Source organism: Athene noctua, chromosome Z (genome assembly GCF_965140245.1).
Source record: "Athene noctua chromosome Z, bAthNoc1.hap1.1, whole genome shotgun sequence".
Taxonomy (NCBI): Eukaryota; Metazoa; Chordata; class Aves; order Strigiformes; family Strigidae; genus Athene; species Athene noctua.
The window spans coordinates 65,846,274-65,862,661 of record NC_134077.1 but is presented as its reverse complement, the minus strand read 5'-3'; the positions used below and the strand labels follow the sequence as shown (position 1 = coordinate 65,862,661).

The 16,388-nt window shown below is 38.2% G+C and overlaps 1 protein-coding gene across 10 annotated transcripts in view; it reads right to left on the bottom strand.

Moving 5' to 3' along the window:
• Positions 1 to 4,594: 4,594 nt before the first annotated feature.
• Positions 4,595 to 16,388, bottom strand: part of NFIB (nuclear factor I B) — a 288,026-nt gene continuing 276,232 nt past the window's right edge. For all 10 annotated transcript variants that reach the window (XM_074932994.1, XM_074932998.1, XM_074932995.1 and 7 more), the window contains one exon: positions 4,595 to 11,324. In XM_074932994.1, the coding sequence (XP_074789095.1) occupies positions 11,195 to 11,324 (130 nt within the window). In that variant the 3' untranslated portion in view covers positions 4,595 to 11,194. The remainder of the gene's footprint in view (positions 11,325 to 16,388) is intronic.

The following is a 16,388-nucleotide window of genomic DNA, read 5'->3' as shown; positions in this document are numbered from 1 at the left end:
CACTGACTGGCCAGAGAGTCACTGTGAAATTTTAATAGATATTTAGAAGGAGAAAACTGTGGAGGATTTTTTTCTTCATGGATGCAAGAAAACAGTATCTTTATAAATGGCAGTAAGGGAGAAAGAGCTGAGTATCAGAATTACAGTAAGTGTGAGGAGAAAGTGGGTAAAAAAAATCCTTGCTACAAACCTGAAGCTTTGAATAATACACCAGAGACTCAGTGCAATGAAACAAAGAGCTGCAGGACAACCTCAGTATTATACAAAGTTATTAAAAAAGTCTTGAGAAGTACTTGCATAGGCTTAGCAGGGAAGCTGATGGAATCATGTAATCACAGATACTTCTTGTTAGTTTCACAGTGAGAACTCTGACTGGCTGTCTTAGAAAAGCGGTGATCATGTCACTGCAGAATCTAAATAAAAGTCACTTCACTTACAGGCAGGCTACTGTGTGTTAAATCACATTTTGAATGCAAATTTAGCACTGAGAAATGATCAGTGTGTTTGTGTCTGCATTGGTGATACAGCTGACTCACTAATAATCTTAAAACACTTTTAATCCACATAATGCCATTTAGTACCAATGTGCAACCTGCTAAGTGGATAATTCTGTGGTACCATGAAGGCTTCAGGGCAATTTACAGGCTATACCTTATTCACTGTAACTGTAGCCACAGGAAACCAGGAAGTTTGTATTCACATTTGTGTTGACATTATGTAGACAAACTAAGGTATACATATTCACTGACAGTTCTGAATAGTTTACAGGAAATTAATTGAAGTTCCTCTCTGTGCTGATGCTCACTCTGATGCTGAGCTCTGTCTGTCATGGTTGTTACTCTCCAAAAAAACCTTTAAAAAACTCAATTTAATGATTTGTGGAGGCATCATATTTAGTTTATTTTCTTATTACTAAATGTATTTTATGGCTACTGTGGTGTGTGTCCTCTCCTGTTCAAAACCAAAACAAACTAGCATACATCAGGCATTTCAAGTGTTGTATACAAAGTGAATTCTCACATCACATTATTTTAAAAGGGGAGAGGGGAGCAGAAGGAGATCAAGCTACTTTAAAAAGTATCTTATCTTTGTATTCTTGTCTCCATGAAACAGAAAAATCTACACGACTTCTGAGGGTTTTCATAGGTCCGAGTCTTCTGGGTTGTGAAACATATCCACTTTAAGTAACTGTGACATTTTTCAATATACTACAGCAGAAAAATATAGTGAGGGGAATATTTCAATCTCAGATAATTTGGGAGAGAGGTGCTTTACAACCAGAATTATGTCTGAAAAGTGTTTAAGTACTAAAGCCCCCACTTACCCTTGGGTGACCTCATTGTATTCAGAGGCATTTCAGTGGCCTAACTGGGGGCACCATTTGTTTCTTGAAACATCAGTAATTATCTGATCAGAGATTTTTTGAAAATTGAATAGACAGTTGCTTACAATTGATATGGTTCCAGCTCCACAGTGTTGCAGTGCTTGACTTGTCAGTTATGGGGAGATATATCTTTTATCCCTGCCCTAGTCCTGTTGTGTATCACACTTCCTTGCTTGTCTGCCCACAGCAATGTTTTGGCAGCTTGCAGTGCAGCTAAATATAGTCAATAGAGACCATTGTTTTAGTAGTGATCATCAGTTTAGCAAGCTGAAACACTTATGTTCTCCTTTGAACACCTCCTTTCACCTTAAGGCACCCTCTTTAGGGAAAAAAGAAAACACAATGCACATGGTAAAACCTGGAAATCCACATTCACCTAAATTAAGGTGCCTTGCCAGCAATGTAGACCAGAATCAGCTGAGGGATATCTATCAATGCCAGTGGCATCAGATCAGCCTCCCAGAGGAGCAGGTTTCCCCCTTTCTCTTAAGCAGAAGGTTCTGTTTAGGTATTGCATAACAGCATGTGCAGAGGCCAACTGCAAGTCAAGCTTGAGCTGAAGGACTGGTGAGGTTTTAACAACCTCCTATATTTTTTAGAGCTCCAAATTTTGCAGGTATTTTATCCTATAATCTTGGTCACTCCATTCGCTGCCTGGATAACATGCTGATACTCTGGATAGAGTAAGAATAATGGACTGGAGTACTACGTAATGGTGAATGCCATAAAAAGTAAATTGGGTTCAAGACACGCTTGAATCCTTGCACAGCTTTGGACAGATCTTTACAGCTCCCACCAGTTCAGTCAATCCATTGTTTGTAGGTGATGGCCTTGGTAATAATGGCTAATCTCATGCCACTAAGGACCTTAAAGAAACAAACAGTGGATGCTCTAAAGCTATAATGGTCAGGCAGAAGTAGGATAGCTCTTCTAATGCAGTTCCCTTTGCTAGATTCCGTTTGTATCTGACAAATTTTGACCAACAATGACAACAGTTTGCCTTAGGCTGTTCGCTGTCTCTCTGGATATATTTCTGCCATTCTTGAGTGTGAGGTATATAACATCTATAAAACAACTTGTAGTTACTCTTCCAGAAAGACTTAAGACTACCGCTCTTTTAAGTGGAGATGTGAGAAGGGGCATGAGAGTTACCTGGATAGCAGCAATGAGACTTTTCTCCAGCAAAGTACAGACGAAATTTGTCTCAGTCCTGCACATTCAATAACCTTCTTTTGTTCATAGACTCTCGCCAATGTGACTCACAGCAAAACACTGCCAAGGGTCCCCTGGCACTCAGTGCCTTCATCCCCAAGGAAACAGATGCCCATGGGTCCAGGCTCACAAGCAAGAAGCCGAGGATAAATTTATTTTCAGCTTTGCCCAATCAGCCAGAAGTTGATTGAGTAACAGCTATAATATACAAATTTAGGTCAGCAACCAGAATAGAAAGACAAATAAGGCTCAAAAAGAGACCCACTCACAGCAAAGATAATAACTTCATTTAACGACTTAAGTGGCAAAAAAACGGTGAGGTGGCACTGCACATTTCTACCTTGCTGCTTGTGCATATGTTTGGATCTGGTGTCAAGATTTCCGTCCTTTTCCAATCATAATTTTTAAGCTCATGGGAAAACAGAAAAAAAACCACAACAGTTAAAAAAAAAAAAAAAAAGACATCAAACACCCATCCATGGATTGTTTGTCTACTTCTTCTCAAAAACCTAGTAAATGGGAAAGCAGAAAGGCCTGAATCAGGAGCTTCCCTCCTCCTCAGCATGCCCTCCCACGGTCTTCTCTTCATGCTCTCCTTCCTGCTATTTTATCTTTGTGTTCTTGGGCACTACATTGCATATCTATATGCATGGCACTTTAGCCCTGGTTCTGGCACTCTCAGTGTGAATAAATGCAGGCAGCTGCCATTCTTTGTCCTGAACTACTGGAATCAGTGCCACTGTGCAGCTGGCATGCATGTAGTGGAGGATCAAAGTCACATAGGAAGTTTGCTGCAGGATTCTGGGTGGTTGCGTACAGCAGCAAGTGGCTTGCAGGGGGCTGCAGAGCAGCTGGACAAATAGGAAATTTCCTTATCAGAAAAGGGATGCAGGACTGAATTTAAGCATCTCTGGGTTATGCAGGAAAGTTTTGGAGTTTTAGACATGGAACCTGAAGTCCTTAAGTTCTCGAATCACGTCCAGACGTAAGTATTCAAGGAAACCCTAGCAGGACATTGGTAGAATTTCCTAACTTTTCAGTGCCTGACAATTTGTTTTGGAGAGACACACATACAACAAGTGGCCTTTCACAGAAACATTAGTCCTTTTAATAAAGAAAATAGTCTTTCTGTAAACAAACCAGTGGGAAAAAAATAACAAATCATTTCGTATTTTTCACACTGATGTTTGAAACTGAATAAATCTTACATTCTAGAACCCGCAGAATAATTTTATCTAAGTAGATGGAGAGTTTTTTATCTTCACTGTGGGGCAAAATTTGAAGATTTTTAATATAATCCAGTTTAAGTCTTCACACTGTGATTCAGTCAGTCATTTCTTGATCATATGCTACTTGCTGACTGTTGCTACTGGTTTATGGATTCCTAACAGCATAAGGAGAAAACAATTTATTTCCAGGAACATGAACTGAATGAAACATCCCATATATACAGCTAATTCACACTTATGAAAAAGAATTCTTTTGTAGAGTTCAAAGACCTTGACACAAAACAAAGTTTTCTGAAGTCAGGAAGAATTTTGGGAAGATTGGATCTTGCTGTCTTTATTTAATGAAACTGTTATCATGAAGGCTGTTAAGAAATAAAAGGTTTACTGTCTGTCACAAGTCAATAACATTGAAAGAAAACAGAGGTCTCCTGCCTTTCTGCTCTCATGCTCAATCTTACACCACAGAAGAAGCAGTTCAGGTCACCTGTATAATTAGCAGGGCTGGTAAAACATGATGATGAAAACTAAATATAAACTTTTAAATTGAGCTGATTATCCGATTATATCTACTTTTTTTTTCTGTTCTCCTTCTTTCTCAGTGTAACTAAGCCAAAATGAAATGTATGCAAAAAAATATGTTCAATCTAAACTAAGTATACACAAAACTCCATTAAGTTGTGCCATGCTATCAGGGTACAAAGTTTAATGTTAGTTTCTAAGATACTACAAATTATGACTCTTATAGAAAACAAAACACAAGACCAGGGTCTGTAGCATAGCTCATTTTTATTGTTTAAACAGTTTTTGCATAGGAAATATATCCGCTTCCAGTAATTGACTGCAGTATGAGCAGCTGCTAGCAGTATAGGCTGGATATAACAGTAACAATCACATTAAGTCAAGCTTGATTTACACCAGTTTAAAACTTGTGGCAGTTGAGTTCATTTGTAACCTAAAAAAAAAAAAAAAAAAAAGTACCAAAAAGAACATTATTATCCTCCAACCAGGCACAATAAAAACTTTTGTTAACACTTAGTCTAGAAACAGGTCTGATGCCAGAGGGCCCTAATTCTGAAATTAAGTAGCTGTACTGTAACGCATCCTACTAGTGAAGGTTCATTACACAAAGACTGTGCATGCACCTCCTTTTTAATTAAAATGTAACATTCAGGATTTATGGCCTACAGTATGGGGAAAAAATGCCAGAAGTTTTAAAATGGATCAACCCTGGTGTGTAGCTAGCAAGCAACAACTGACTACTTGTCACCTACAGTTGTACTAAATGTATCTAAAGAAACACACAGCCCTACAAAAGTTGTTCTCAGAGAAGTATCATTGAGATGGGGTGCCTCTTCCCAGTTTACTAAAAGTTCTATATGATATAAGCACAAATTAACAGCTTGATGAAGACATAATCTAATGCAGCTCTTGAGAAGCCTATGACTGGGACTGAGGAACCCCTCACATTCTACACTGTTGTAGAGATTTTTTTTTTTTTGAAGAAAATGTTATCTGAAACATATTTACAACTGAACTCAACAGAGACTGTGAAATTGAACAGGCACTGCTCATTTGTTTGAGTTTTTTGGTAAACATTTTGCTGGTTTTTGTTTCTTTCTCATTTTGCATCAACTTTTATCAGTCCATGCAACTTCAATGCCCTCAATGAATAATGCATAATAAGCCATACTTCTTAAAAAACTTCCTTCTGCATATAGAGATACATTTGCCACATCAGTCCCTGTAGCACAGTTTTCAAAACCATTCTGTCAAAAATACAGTAATACAAAGACTGGCTTTAGTGTCACTAGCTCACACTGCTCTCCATTTATTTAGACCACCTTTTGTTTTACTGTTACCATATCATGCAATAAAAGTATCAAAGGCTTATTCTAGGATATTATGATGCTAGTGGCACTGAAGCCCTTTTCACAAATTCAACATACATTTGAATTGCAACACACAGATATTTCTAAAGAGTAATAACTAGTGAACCCTTTTATCATTAAAAAAAAAAAAACAAAAAAAAAAAACAAAAACAAAACAAAAAAATAAACTACTTACAACCATTGAAGAAAAAATTGCAACAAAAAATGTAAAAATTGACCGTCTCCAACTTGTCCCCTTTACTATTAACAATGTGACCAACAGAGCTGTGGCATGGAAACAGTACAGAGTTGTCATGGCAATGTTTGGCTGATGCAAAGGTCACTGTGCAGGGTTAAAGGGCAAAATCAGTGGTCCGTGTTATCCTCCAACTGCAGTGCTCCACCACACCCACACAATTTTGAGGAATTGGAAAAAACTGGGGAACTAGCAGAAAGTGCAAATAAGAAGGAGGCAGTTTTCAGCTCCTTCAGCATGGTGTAGAACATTCAACTTTGAGCTTTTCCTGTTTAACTTGATTAGCCCACATATGATTTTACTCTCTTTTTTTTTTTTCTGAAGCTTTCTATAGAAACCCAATAAAAAAGTCCAGGAGCATGCAGCTGGTTAATGTTAACAAAAGACCTTGACAGGATCATGTAAACTATATTGGATGTCATGCTTGGGGCCTTACTGCCAGCAACATTAGAGAGTTGTTTCATTAAAGGTGAATACTGTACACTGAATATGGGATAACTTTCTGCAGCCTTCATAACCTCACACAGTAAATATAATTTAGATTTAGGTACAGAACACACTCCGGTGTCAAGCTGAGTATGTCTTTGTGCAATCTCTTTCATCAAGTCCTTATGAAGCTACAAGTTGCAAATCCAAAATTCTGCTCCCTGAGGACACAGCTATGTGAGACATAAGTACTGTTTTAGTTCTCTGCCTATCCTGAATTGCTCTGTGAACCTAATCTTAAATACCATCATGTAACAATCACAAAAAACTTTTGCTAAAGGCCATATATACTAATAAAAAGACAGTGGTGCTTCCAACATTTTGAAATGTTCTGAAAACCAACTTTTCCAATACTAAATACAACAAAATAACCTTCATAAAATATAACTTTTCTCCATTTACATTTTTAAAGGATTAGTAACCTATGCTTTTCAAGCACAGGAATCTGCGAAATAACTCCTAACATGGACAGAATTTTTTTTAATACATAAATTAAGAAACTGGAGAGTTTTAACCCAAGTCCAGTTTCCAAACAAGGAATATTCTTGTTTACTTTAAAAATGGAAATTACATGCATTTCCATTATAATTGTTAAAAAGTTAGCTTTACAAACAAGGGTATTTTAATTAAAAAAAAAAATCTTAACAAAACTATACAGTGTACAAATTACTGTCTACAAGGTAGGCGGTTCATTCATAAGATCCTACTTTCTTCTCGCTACTTGCAGCTTCACAAATTCATTCACATATTCTCAATGGAGCTGCCCACCTGAACATCACCCCACAACTATATTGCTATAATTAATATTTTTGCCATGTCTTTATGTACAGTCTCCTTCACTGCCTTTTTTTTTCCTTAGTCAAGCCTCAAACTTTCATGTCACTCCAGGGGAAACACACTTCAGTGGCACAGCCATGAGGCTAGGGCTGCAAAGCAACTTAATAAAGGCAGAACAGTGCACATAGAACGGGGTGGCTTGATTTAGTCAGAATACACTTCCTGTTGAAGGAGGAGGCCAGAGACTGGATTTGAGTTCTCAATCTCATCTTAATCATTTGAGTGCTGAACTTAAAAAAAAAAGGAAAAATAAAAAAAAACAAACTAAAAATACGCAGACACCAAACAACCCAAACCAAACTTACAATAAATGAAAAGTTCATTTTCTTCCAAACAGGCTCTTCTGTTAGAGAGGCAGGTAGAAAACACCCACAGTTTCTTAACAAACCAATTTATTCACATGCAAGGAAGGAGTTTTCTTTTTAAAATATTGCATCTGTAAGCTCGGTCTTTTTCATACAGGAAGTCAGAGATAACAAAAAAGCTCTCTTGAGGGCATCCAGCTTCCTACAGGGGCAATCATCATTTTGACTATTGCACTGTGAAGCCTGAACTTGTTTCAGTTTCATCCTGGTGTGCTATTAAAAGCTAAGGGGGGCACCTTGCTAATGGCACTAATCAAGGACAGGCTTCCAGCACACCCCTCTGCTCCTGAACTGCTCAGTATCAGTGATGTGCAGAAAGGACAATACAGCCTCTGTTTTACCAGGCCAGAGTCTGAAGTGTACTCTGGGTGGGTCCAGTACATTTTGGTAATCTTAATAGTTAGCTGCTTAGTGAATTAATTCACTTTCTACAGGACTCAGAAAAAGAGCAACATAAAGGTGATTTTCATTTTCTTTTGGTGTCATCTTTTTATGTCCGATTTTCTTTTTTTCAGTTGAGCTATAGATTAATCTCAATAATTTGCTTTTCTACAGCTCCATCTCTGGCTGGAGCAATGAATACATGCCACCACCATGGCTTACAAGTTGCCACATGCTGGCAGGAACCAGAAGGGACTGACTGGTGTGCCACTGTCAAGCTCTCAGTGGTGATGCTGTCCTGGAGCTGCACCTCCACAGCTGCTCCAGGGTAGGAAAACCTCCAAAATGCAGAGACAACTGCAAAGGGATGAATTTTCACACCAGAGTATCCCGTATTTGTAAGTCTGTACTCTTCTCTGCTTGCACCCTAATAAAAGGATATGCTTTTAAGAAAAATTCACCCTGTGTGGAGCTGTACATCACAAAGATCCCTACTGCATAAGAGGTCTCCAGCAACAGGCCCATTGCTGATATGAAAAGTGTGGTTTTACTGGAAGTACACTTTTATTTATATCATAGTCTGTTCCATGCATTAAGAAACTCCTTCACTGCAGCCCAGAGCTCTCCATCTGACCTGCTCTATGAGAAGACTGCAAACCTCTGACACAGTCTGAGCAGGCTGAAAATTGCAATTCAGATGGTGTGAGTTAAGAAACTGGGGGGAGGGGGGTGGGGGGGGGGGGAAGAATGCTTCAAAGTAGAGAAAAAAAAAGATTGACCAGTCAAGCAGACTAAGGGAGGCAAATTCTCTGCAGGAGCAACTCCTGAGTCAACTGGAGTCAGTGGAATTATGCCAGCAAAATTTTGGCCCTGTACATGCATTTCTTAGACAAAGTAAGTGTCTTTGTCACTCTGAGCTAAAACCATTTTCTAACGTGAATGCTTTAGGATGCAGTATCTTTGCCAGAATGGAAAAGGCTTCATCTCACTGTGGGTCTTGACCTCTTTCTTTCTCTGTCTGTGTGTGTGTCTCTCTCTTTCTCAAGAAAAAACAAAACAAAACAAAACAAAACAATTTCCTCAAGTCAAGTCTGCCTCCAACAGAATTCATTATTTATTTTTTAAATCCAGAAATGATTTCAGCTTGCACCCCAGGTGGGAAGTTAAAAAGAGGGAACCGATTTGAAAGTTTGTCACAGTAGGCAGAACAGTCGCTTTGCAGCCCTTGCCTGGCTAAGGGTGCACTGCTTCACAGCTACACTGTAAAGTGTTAAAAATCCTCCCCACCCCACCCCAGAATATATATATATGTATGTATAAAAAAAAATCCCCTGTCCACCTCTCAGTACAGAAAAGGACCTCATCACACTGCAAAAATAGCAGTACCCACTTTGGTCAATTAAAACAAACAAAAAAAGCATACAATATTATTTTTTTTTCCTTTAAATCTGTGTACTTACCTATAATAACCAATACAGCTAAAAGCACTACCTACATAGGCAAAACTTGGTATTGCATAATTCGTATAAATTTGTATCCCCTCCCCCCAATATTAATTGGAAGATGAAAAACATGAAAGGTTAATAGAAAAAACACCAAAATACTGAAAATATTGCTGGTCGATTACAATTTTTAAGCGGCAACTATACACAGCCATGATATGCTTTATAAATGTGAGATAAAGGTATAACTGTCTAAAAAATCCATGATGTCACACTTTTTTCCTATCTGGAGTACAAAATATTTTGTCATAAAAATGGTAAAGATTTAAAATTATAATAAATGCAGCAAAACAAGTGTAGTGATGTCATTTTTTTGTGTTTTTTTTCTTTTTTTTTTTTTTTTTTCCATTTTTTAGATTTCAAGGCAAGGCACGTAATGTGGACATTATATCTTCGTGCAAATTAAGATTACTGGAAAGAGTATTTTAATTCTTTTTTTTAAAGAGACATAGAGGCAAAATGTCTGCCCATGCACATTATATTTCTGTCAATATGTGAAAATTGTTGAACAAGGCTAACTTCTGAAAGCACCATGCAAGTTTTCAGCACCCTGTAATTAGACTTACATTAAGAGTGCATTATTTAAATATAACATATCCCCATCCTGGTATTACCAGTTTGTAAACGGTAAGCTTTGCCCTTGTGACATGGATTTGCCTATCTCTTTGTCTCTATGATGCAGATTTTACAGAAACATATAAACCCTATGGGTTCTTGATGCAACCAGTAACTTTAAATAAATAAATCCTACCCCTCTGTAGAGGCAGCAGCTAAACGAACATAAGTGCTGTGTTTCCATTGATTTCTTTTTCTCAAGGACATGATTTGTCTTGATTTAATGCCTTTTAATGCCCTCAAAAACTGAGGGGAAAAAAAAAAGTTTGTTCAAAGCAATTTTATTTTCTATTTTTAATCCCCTCAATTTAGAGTCCAAGGGCTGAAGGACTTATAGTGATGACCCCTAGATACGATTTTTAAATTGCACTTGCCTCTGTAAGTGTTTCTTTAGTGGGGAAAATGTTCACTTTTTTCCTTTTCTTTTTTACTGTTGCATGAGGAAATAACACTTTTACCTACGTAGAGGCATTTCTTCCATAGAGCCTGTGTGTTCATACTGATTGAAAACTTCAACTGCATAACACACTAGAAAAGGCTGAATTAAGGGCCAAAGTTTAATAAATCCATACTGACAACTAAAGGCTACAAAGCTTATTTTTAAAACATTTAGAAATCAGAGTGTTGAGAAAATGGCTGGCTCACGGCCCGTATCCTCCTGCAGCTCTGTTGCTGCTGCCTAGCCTTTGTTTTGTGAGATAACCAGGAATAGTGATCCCATGCGTAAACAACAAGAATACTAAACCAATAAAACTAGCTTATCATGCAAATATTAAGGCATCTAGAAAGTCAGTTAAAATATATTGTCAGAGACAGAACATCTATTTCCCAGCGGACTTCATATAACAAAGGCTACTTAGCAGGGGCTGCACTCTACCCATCAGTGAAATACCATATACCCTTTGTATGTCATTTCAGTTTCAACCATAAGGAAATTAGTGATTGTAAGAGCTGCAATTGCTGGTCTATTTTTTCTTCTTTCTTCAGTTTCTTTTCTTGTCCTGTCTTCCTTTCTTTTTTCCTTTTTTTAATTTTGCTTTTTTAATTATTTTTTTTCCCTCAGTTGCTTGTTTCTGCTTGAAGGAAAGGCTCTCCAATTATGTTCAAACCATAATTTGGGACATTTGTCGGCAGGATCGGTGTCCTATTTGATACTTGAAAAGGAACCAAGCTAGCCCAGGTACCAGGACTGTTGAAAAGGGGAAGGGATAAGGGGAGAGAGAGAGAGAGGGGAAAAAAAACAAAAAACAAAAAAAAACAAAAAACATAAATTAAACAAGTTGCAAAAACTAGAAGACAATGAATTTGAATCAAGGTTAAGCTAATATTCATTATTAATAGCACTACTCAAGATAAAATAAGAAACCAAGTATGTGAAAATTACTTCAGGTTCTACTTCACAGTTTTCTTTCTGAAAATATGACTTCTTTGAAAGAAAAATAATTGTGTTGATCTCAGTTGCAAGCAGTATTACTGCTGTCTTACACTAAGTGACCTGTATATGAAAGCCCCCCAAAATTTCAGACACATATATACAGAGCAGACACAACTAAACTGTACAAGTGACACTATATGGCACCACAAATGTTATTCAAGCACTACTGAAATACACTACAGTGTACAGGTTTGCTCTTTTCAAGAACACAATATAAAAGTTCACTGGTTAAGCTTCCTGTGTGATTTCCTAATATTTTACAGCCTGGCAGTTTATCTTGTCTCAGTCCCGAGAGGTGCCTCTGAGGTGTGTGGGTCCCAATGAGAACAAGAGGACCTTTAATATTCAAAAAATCTGCTTTCTTTACAGATTTGTCCCAAAATGTATCAGTGCCTACAGAACATTGGATAACACAAGGCCCAGTCACGTAAACACTTGCAGCCAACGGTAGCCACGAGTCAAGCATAGCAGCAAGTACCATAAATTTTTCAACAAACGTCTGAGAAAGAAAATATTTTCGAAGGCAGTGCAATGACTTTGGAACTTAAGTCATTGTTTCAAAAGTTCTCTGTCACTGAGAAGCTTAAGTCCCAATGACATTCACATGTTTACCAGGCACCAATCAGTAGTAGGTACCATACCGAACAGCATTTGCAAGATGGATACTAAAAGACCTCAGCTGCCTCTGTTCAGTACCCATAGCAGATCTTGAGCAGCCTTTTCCTCAGATGTATTTCTGGCAACCCAGAAATAATGGACTTTAGAGAAAGTCTTGTCAAATTTATTCAGAAGAAAAACAGCATCATTATGTCAGCAATCATTGCCAAACAACCAAGACCAGAACTGAATACACAGCATTCAAACCAACACTTCCTCTGTATTTCATTGTATCAAGTTCTTCTCCACACTAGATGTTTCCACAAACACAGCAGTTTACCTGGGAATACACATTTGGATTAGGTCAATAAGCTTCCCTGTCTACTACTTCATATAGGTAAACAGACATCTCGATTTTGTGGAAAGTGCTCAATAAAAATAAATTGTAACAAGTGACTAATAGGACTTCTTTTTTTCCATATGACCTATAAATTTAATACAGTTGTTTATGTAAACCTTTGAAGCCTCCCACCTTACATTATGACCACGACAAAAATGTGGATTGTAACAAATTCATCAATGCTGTTTATGAATCCTCGTGGAGTAATAATGTCCCATGTTAATACTGTGTGGATCCCACAGGAGTTTCAGAAGCTTCTTGTGCTGCTTGCACAGCACCAGAGATGGTGGCACCAGCAACGGAGCACCTGTGGTACCAGGACAGCTACACACCATCTGGATGTGGCCCTGGAAAAGCCATCACTCTGACACCTCTGAAGGTGGGCTGAAGTCCATGATCTATGCACACCCGCTGGGCAGCAGCTGGCCCTGCTTTCAGCCGGGAAGGACGGGCCATCCATCCCCTCTGTTTGCTAACATTTCATAAACCATGATCTTCAAAGCTTGACGAGACCCACTCGTATTTTAGAAATTAACCTTATCATACTGCAGTTGAATGTAACTCTTTCTTGGGCCACCTCACTCCTAATACCACCACCAAGTGTTTACTGCACACAAAAGAGGAAACCTGAATAAAAGTTACTAAGGTGAATAGCAGCAATCACAGCACAAAGCTCTGAGAACAGCTATGATACAAAACATAACTAAAAAAATAACTCGGGCTCTGCAAAGCTGCATATGCATGGCTGTCTATCCAACATTCCCACATACCTCCATTACATTTACAGTAAATTTAACTGAACTTTCAGCTACCATATGAGCCACACTGTGTTTTGTAGCTTCTCAGAGTTCCTGCATGCAGTCATGCCACACTGACAGCCCAGAAGAGCAAGGTCCCCTTGTCAACTTTCTCAAACCTGCTCTGAAGGAACCTCTGTCTGTGATCATCACAGTTTAGCTTCTGCCATGGAAACCATCTACAGTTTCTCTGCAGAGCATACTAGTAAAAGCATCTGTTACTGCTGACTGCAAAGTAAAGCCTGCCTAGTGCCCACAGGAGGAGTGCTAACAGCAGGAAAGGGAAAAACATCTTTCCCTTCACCACTATCCAGCAGTTTGCATTAAGTCCCAGGTAAACTTCTAGCCTTCAGTTTCACAAAAGCAGTGGCAATGCTCTGTCTCTGTTCACCAAGTGCCTCAACATGAGGGAAGCCAAAACTCTTTCCATTGCTCAGGACACTGTCAAGCTGGTTGTCCTTGCAGAAGTTAATGAGATGTCCCTCTATTCATGTGGCTGTTCCTTCAGATGAAAAAAGCTTTGTAAGTACGGGTGGAATAAAGCAGGTCTACCCCACTCTCCAGCTCACTGCTCCTGAGCAAATCTGTGAGTCCTGCACCGACAGAGTTTATACTATAAATATCTATCTCTTGGAATATGAAGTGAGATCTCAAAAAACCTGTTCTAGTCTAAGTTTTGAAAAAAATTACACGACAAGCACCATCAGATAGTACTGTGAGATTCAGACTAGTAGCCTTTGTGAGAGTATGGTTTGCAGGAAAACCTTCCTGAAGCTTTATATCTCATTTCACTACCAGAAACAGTTTTCTCTCACCATAACTAGACTATCAGGTGTGTTATATAGTCATCAGTTCCCTTTCTAACCATGGCAAGTATAATGTACTCATCTGTTCAAATGTAATAAAAATAGAAAAGGAAAATTCTGCAAGCGTCCCACAGGGTTAACATTCTCCATTACAGTTTCCATTACAGTTTTCACATGTTAATTCAATCAGGATTTCTGCCATGATTTCCTCTTAAAGATAATAACTGCTGTTTTCAAGAACTTCTGATTAAAATATTACTGGAATAGACCACAAGCAGTACTAACATTATATATATATATATATATACAGGCCACTTTGGAGGTTACAATAACATAAAGGGTATAATAATATTAAACAATTAACTAAATGCAATAAAAAATAAATCCAATCAGACCTGAGTAAATCTGAAGGATTTTAAAATTCTCATTTTCCACCAGTTAATATCTTCTTTCTATTACAGCTTCAGAATTCTGTAAAAGTATTTCATCGTTGGGAAAGTATACCTAAACCAGTTATTTCCTTCTTGCAGTTTTACTACCCTGTGCATGCATGCACTAGCTTAGATCAGATCATGCCAGGTCAGTCTTTGGACAGAAAAGCAGAAATGCCTTCAATGTCGAGAGAAGTGGCACTAGCAAGTCACCAAGCAAGGTCTGTCTATCTCTGTACTAAGCAAGTGCTTGCCCACAGGGAACTTTACCATTTCAAATTGTTAAGATCTTAAGAACTTTGGAAACACAATTGTGCTAGCCTTCAGCTTCCTTTAGGATGACTTTTATAGATTAGTGTTCACATACCACCCATCTAGCAGATGGAGGAGGTAAAGACCTACTGATTTATGCCTAGAGGAGGGGAAAAGGGAATTCTGCTGTAAGAATACTTATTCTGTTCCCCACAGACCCCTTTTTGTGCTAGTGTAACAAAAAAAAAATGTAAGGAAAGATGAAGAGGCCACAGAGCCCATCACTAACACAGAAAAACCACAGCAGGAGAAGGGCCCAGAGAAACGGTGCATGTTCATGCTATGTTCTGGACCATGCATGAATGTTTGCTGCAGGGACAGGGCTAAAGGAGGTTTGCAAACATGCACATGCACAAAGGAGGCTATGACCAAGTGGCAGGCTGCCAAACCACAGAGAACGTGGGATCAGGTTACCAGAGACCACTCAGTCACCTATGAAAAACTGACTCCACTTTCCACATCTACACTGCTTTTTTCCCCAAATATTACCATTTCTAATTTTAATCTGTTAGGTTTTTTACCTTAGCACTTTAAAAAAATTATTATTAAAACTTTATCAAATTAGCACGACTAAACAATAATGCAGATAATCTTAACTGCACCAAAAACCCCAAACAAACAAACCCATCAGAAAAGAAAAAAAAAGAAAAGAAAAAAAAAAAAAAACCAACAGTGAAGTTTCACTGCTTCAAAAGAAACAATCGGAGTTAAGATAATCAAGAAGTAGAAAACTGGAGTAAGGAGTAATCAAGGGTTTAAAGATACAGTTTACACTTGGGAATTCTCTGTAATATGCTCCTCCCTCCCTAGCAGTGCTGCCAAAACTCATCTGACAGGAAACGTAAGATTAAGTTTGTCCTACCTAAGTGAACAAAGAGTGCTCAGAACAGGCAACCAGTTCACTGCAAAGCGGGAACTTTTCTAATCCTGCTGGAATCTGCAGTGCTGCTCAGAAAATATCACTGAAGTTGTTTTCTTTACTAACATCTTTCTTCTGGATCATGTCATTCATTTTGGTCACACTGCAGTTCTTACTGCTTCTCCCATAAAGGTTAACTTAAAGCTCCAAACATAATCATGTGGAAAATGGACATTATTGATTCCTATGGTCCATTGTTCCCTCATTCTAAATCCCTGAAGTTCAAGTTCAATCTGGAATTACATCATGTCTGGTTTCTCCTGGTTACCAGACGGCTTGAGACGTGACCACAGCTACAGAAAAAACAAACAGCCTTCTTCACGCTTCAGCTCCCCTATCGATTCAAACATAAACTTTTTTTCTTTCTCTCAAGTATGTTTCAAGTATGGAGCATGGTTAATTTAGAGATTAAGTTCCAAATTAGATTATCTAATGGCATCTTAATGGATTGCTGACCCATTTCCTGTGGGATGGCAGCATGCAAGTCTGGCTTGAATGCAATTAATTTCTTAGGAAGTGTTCTGAAGATGTTTGCCTAGATGGAAAGGAAATATAA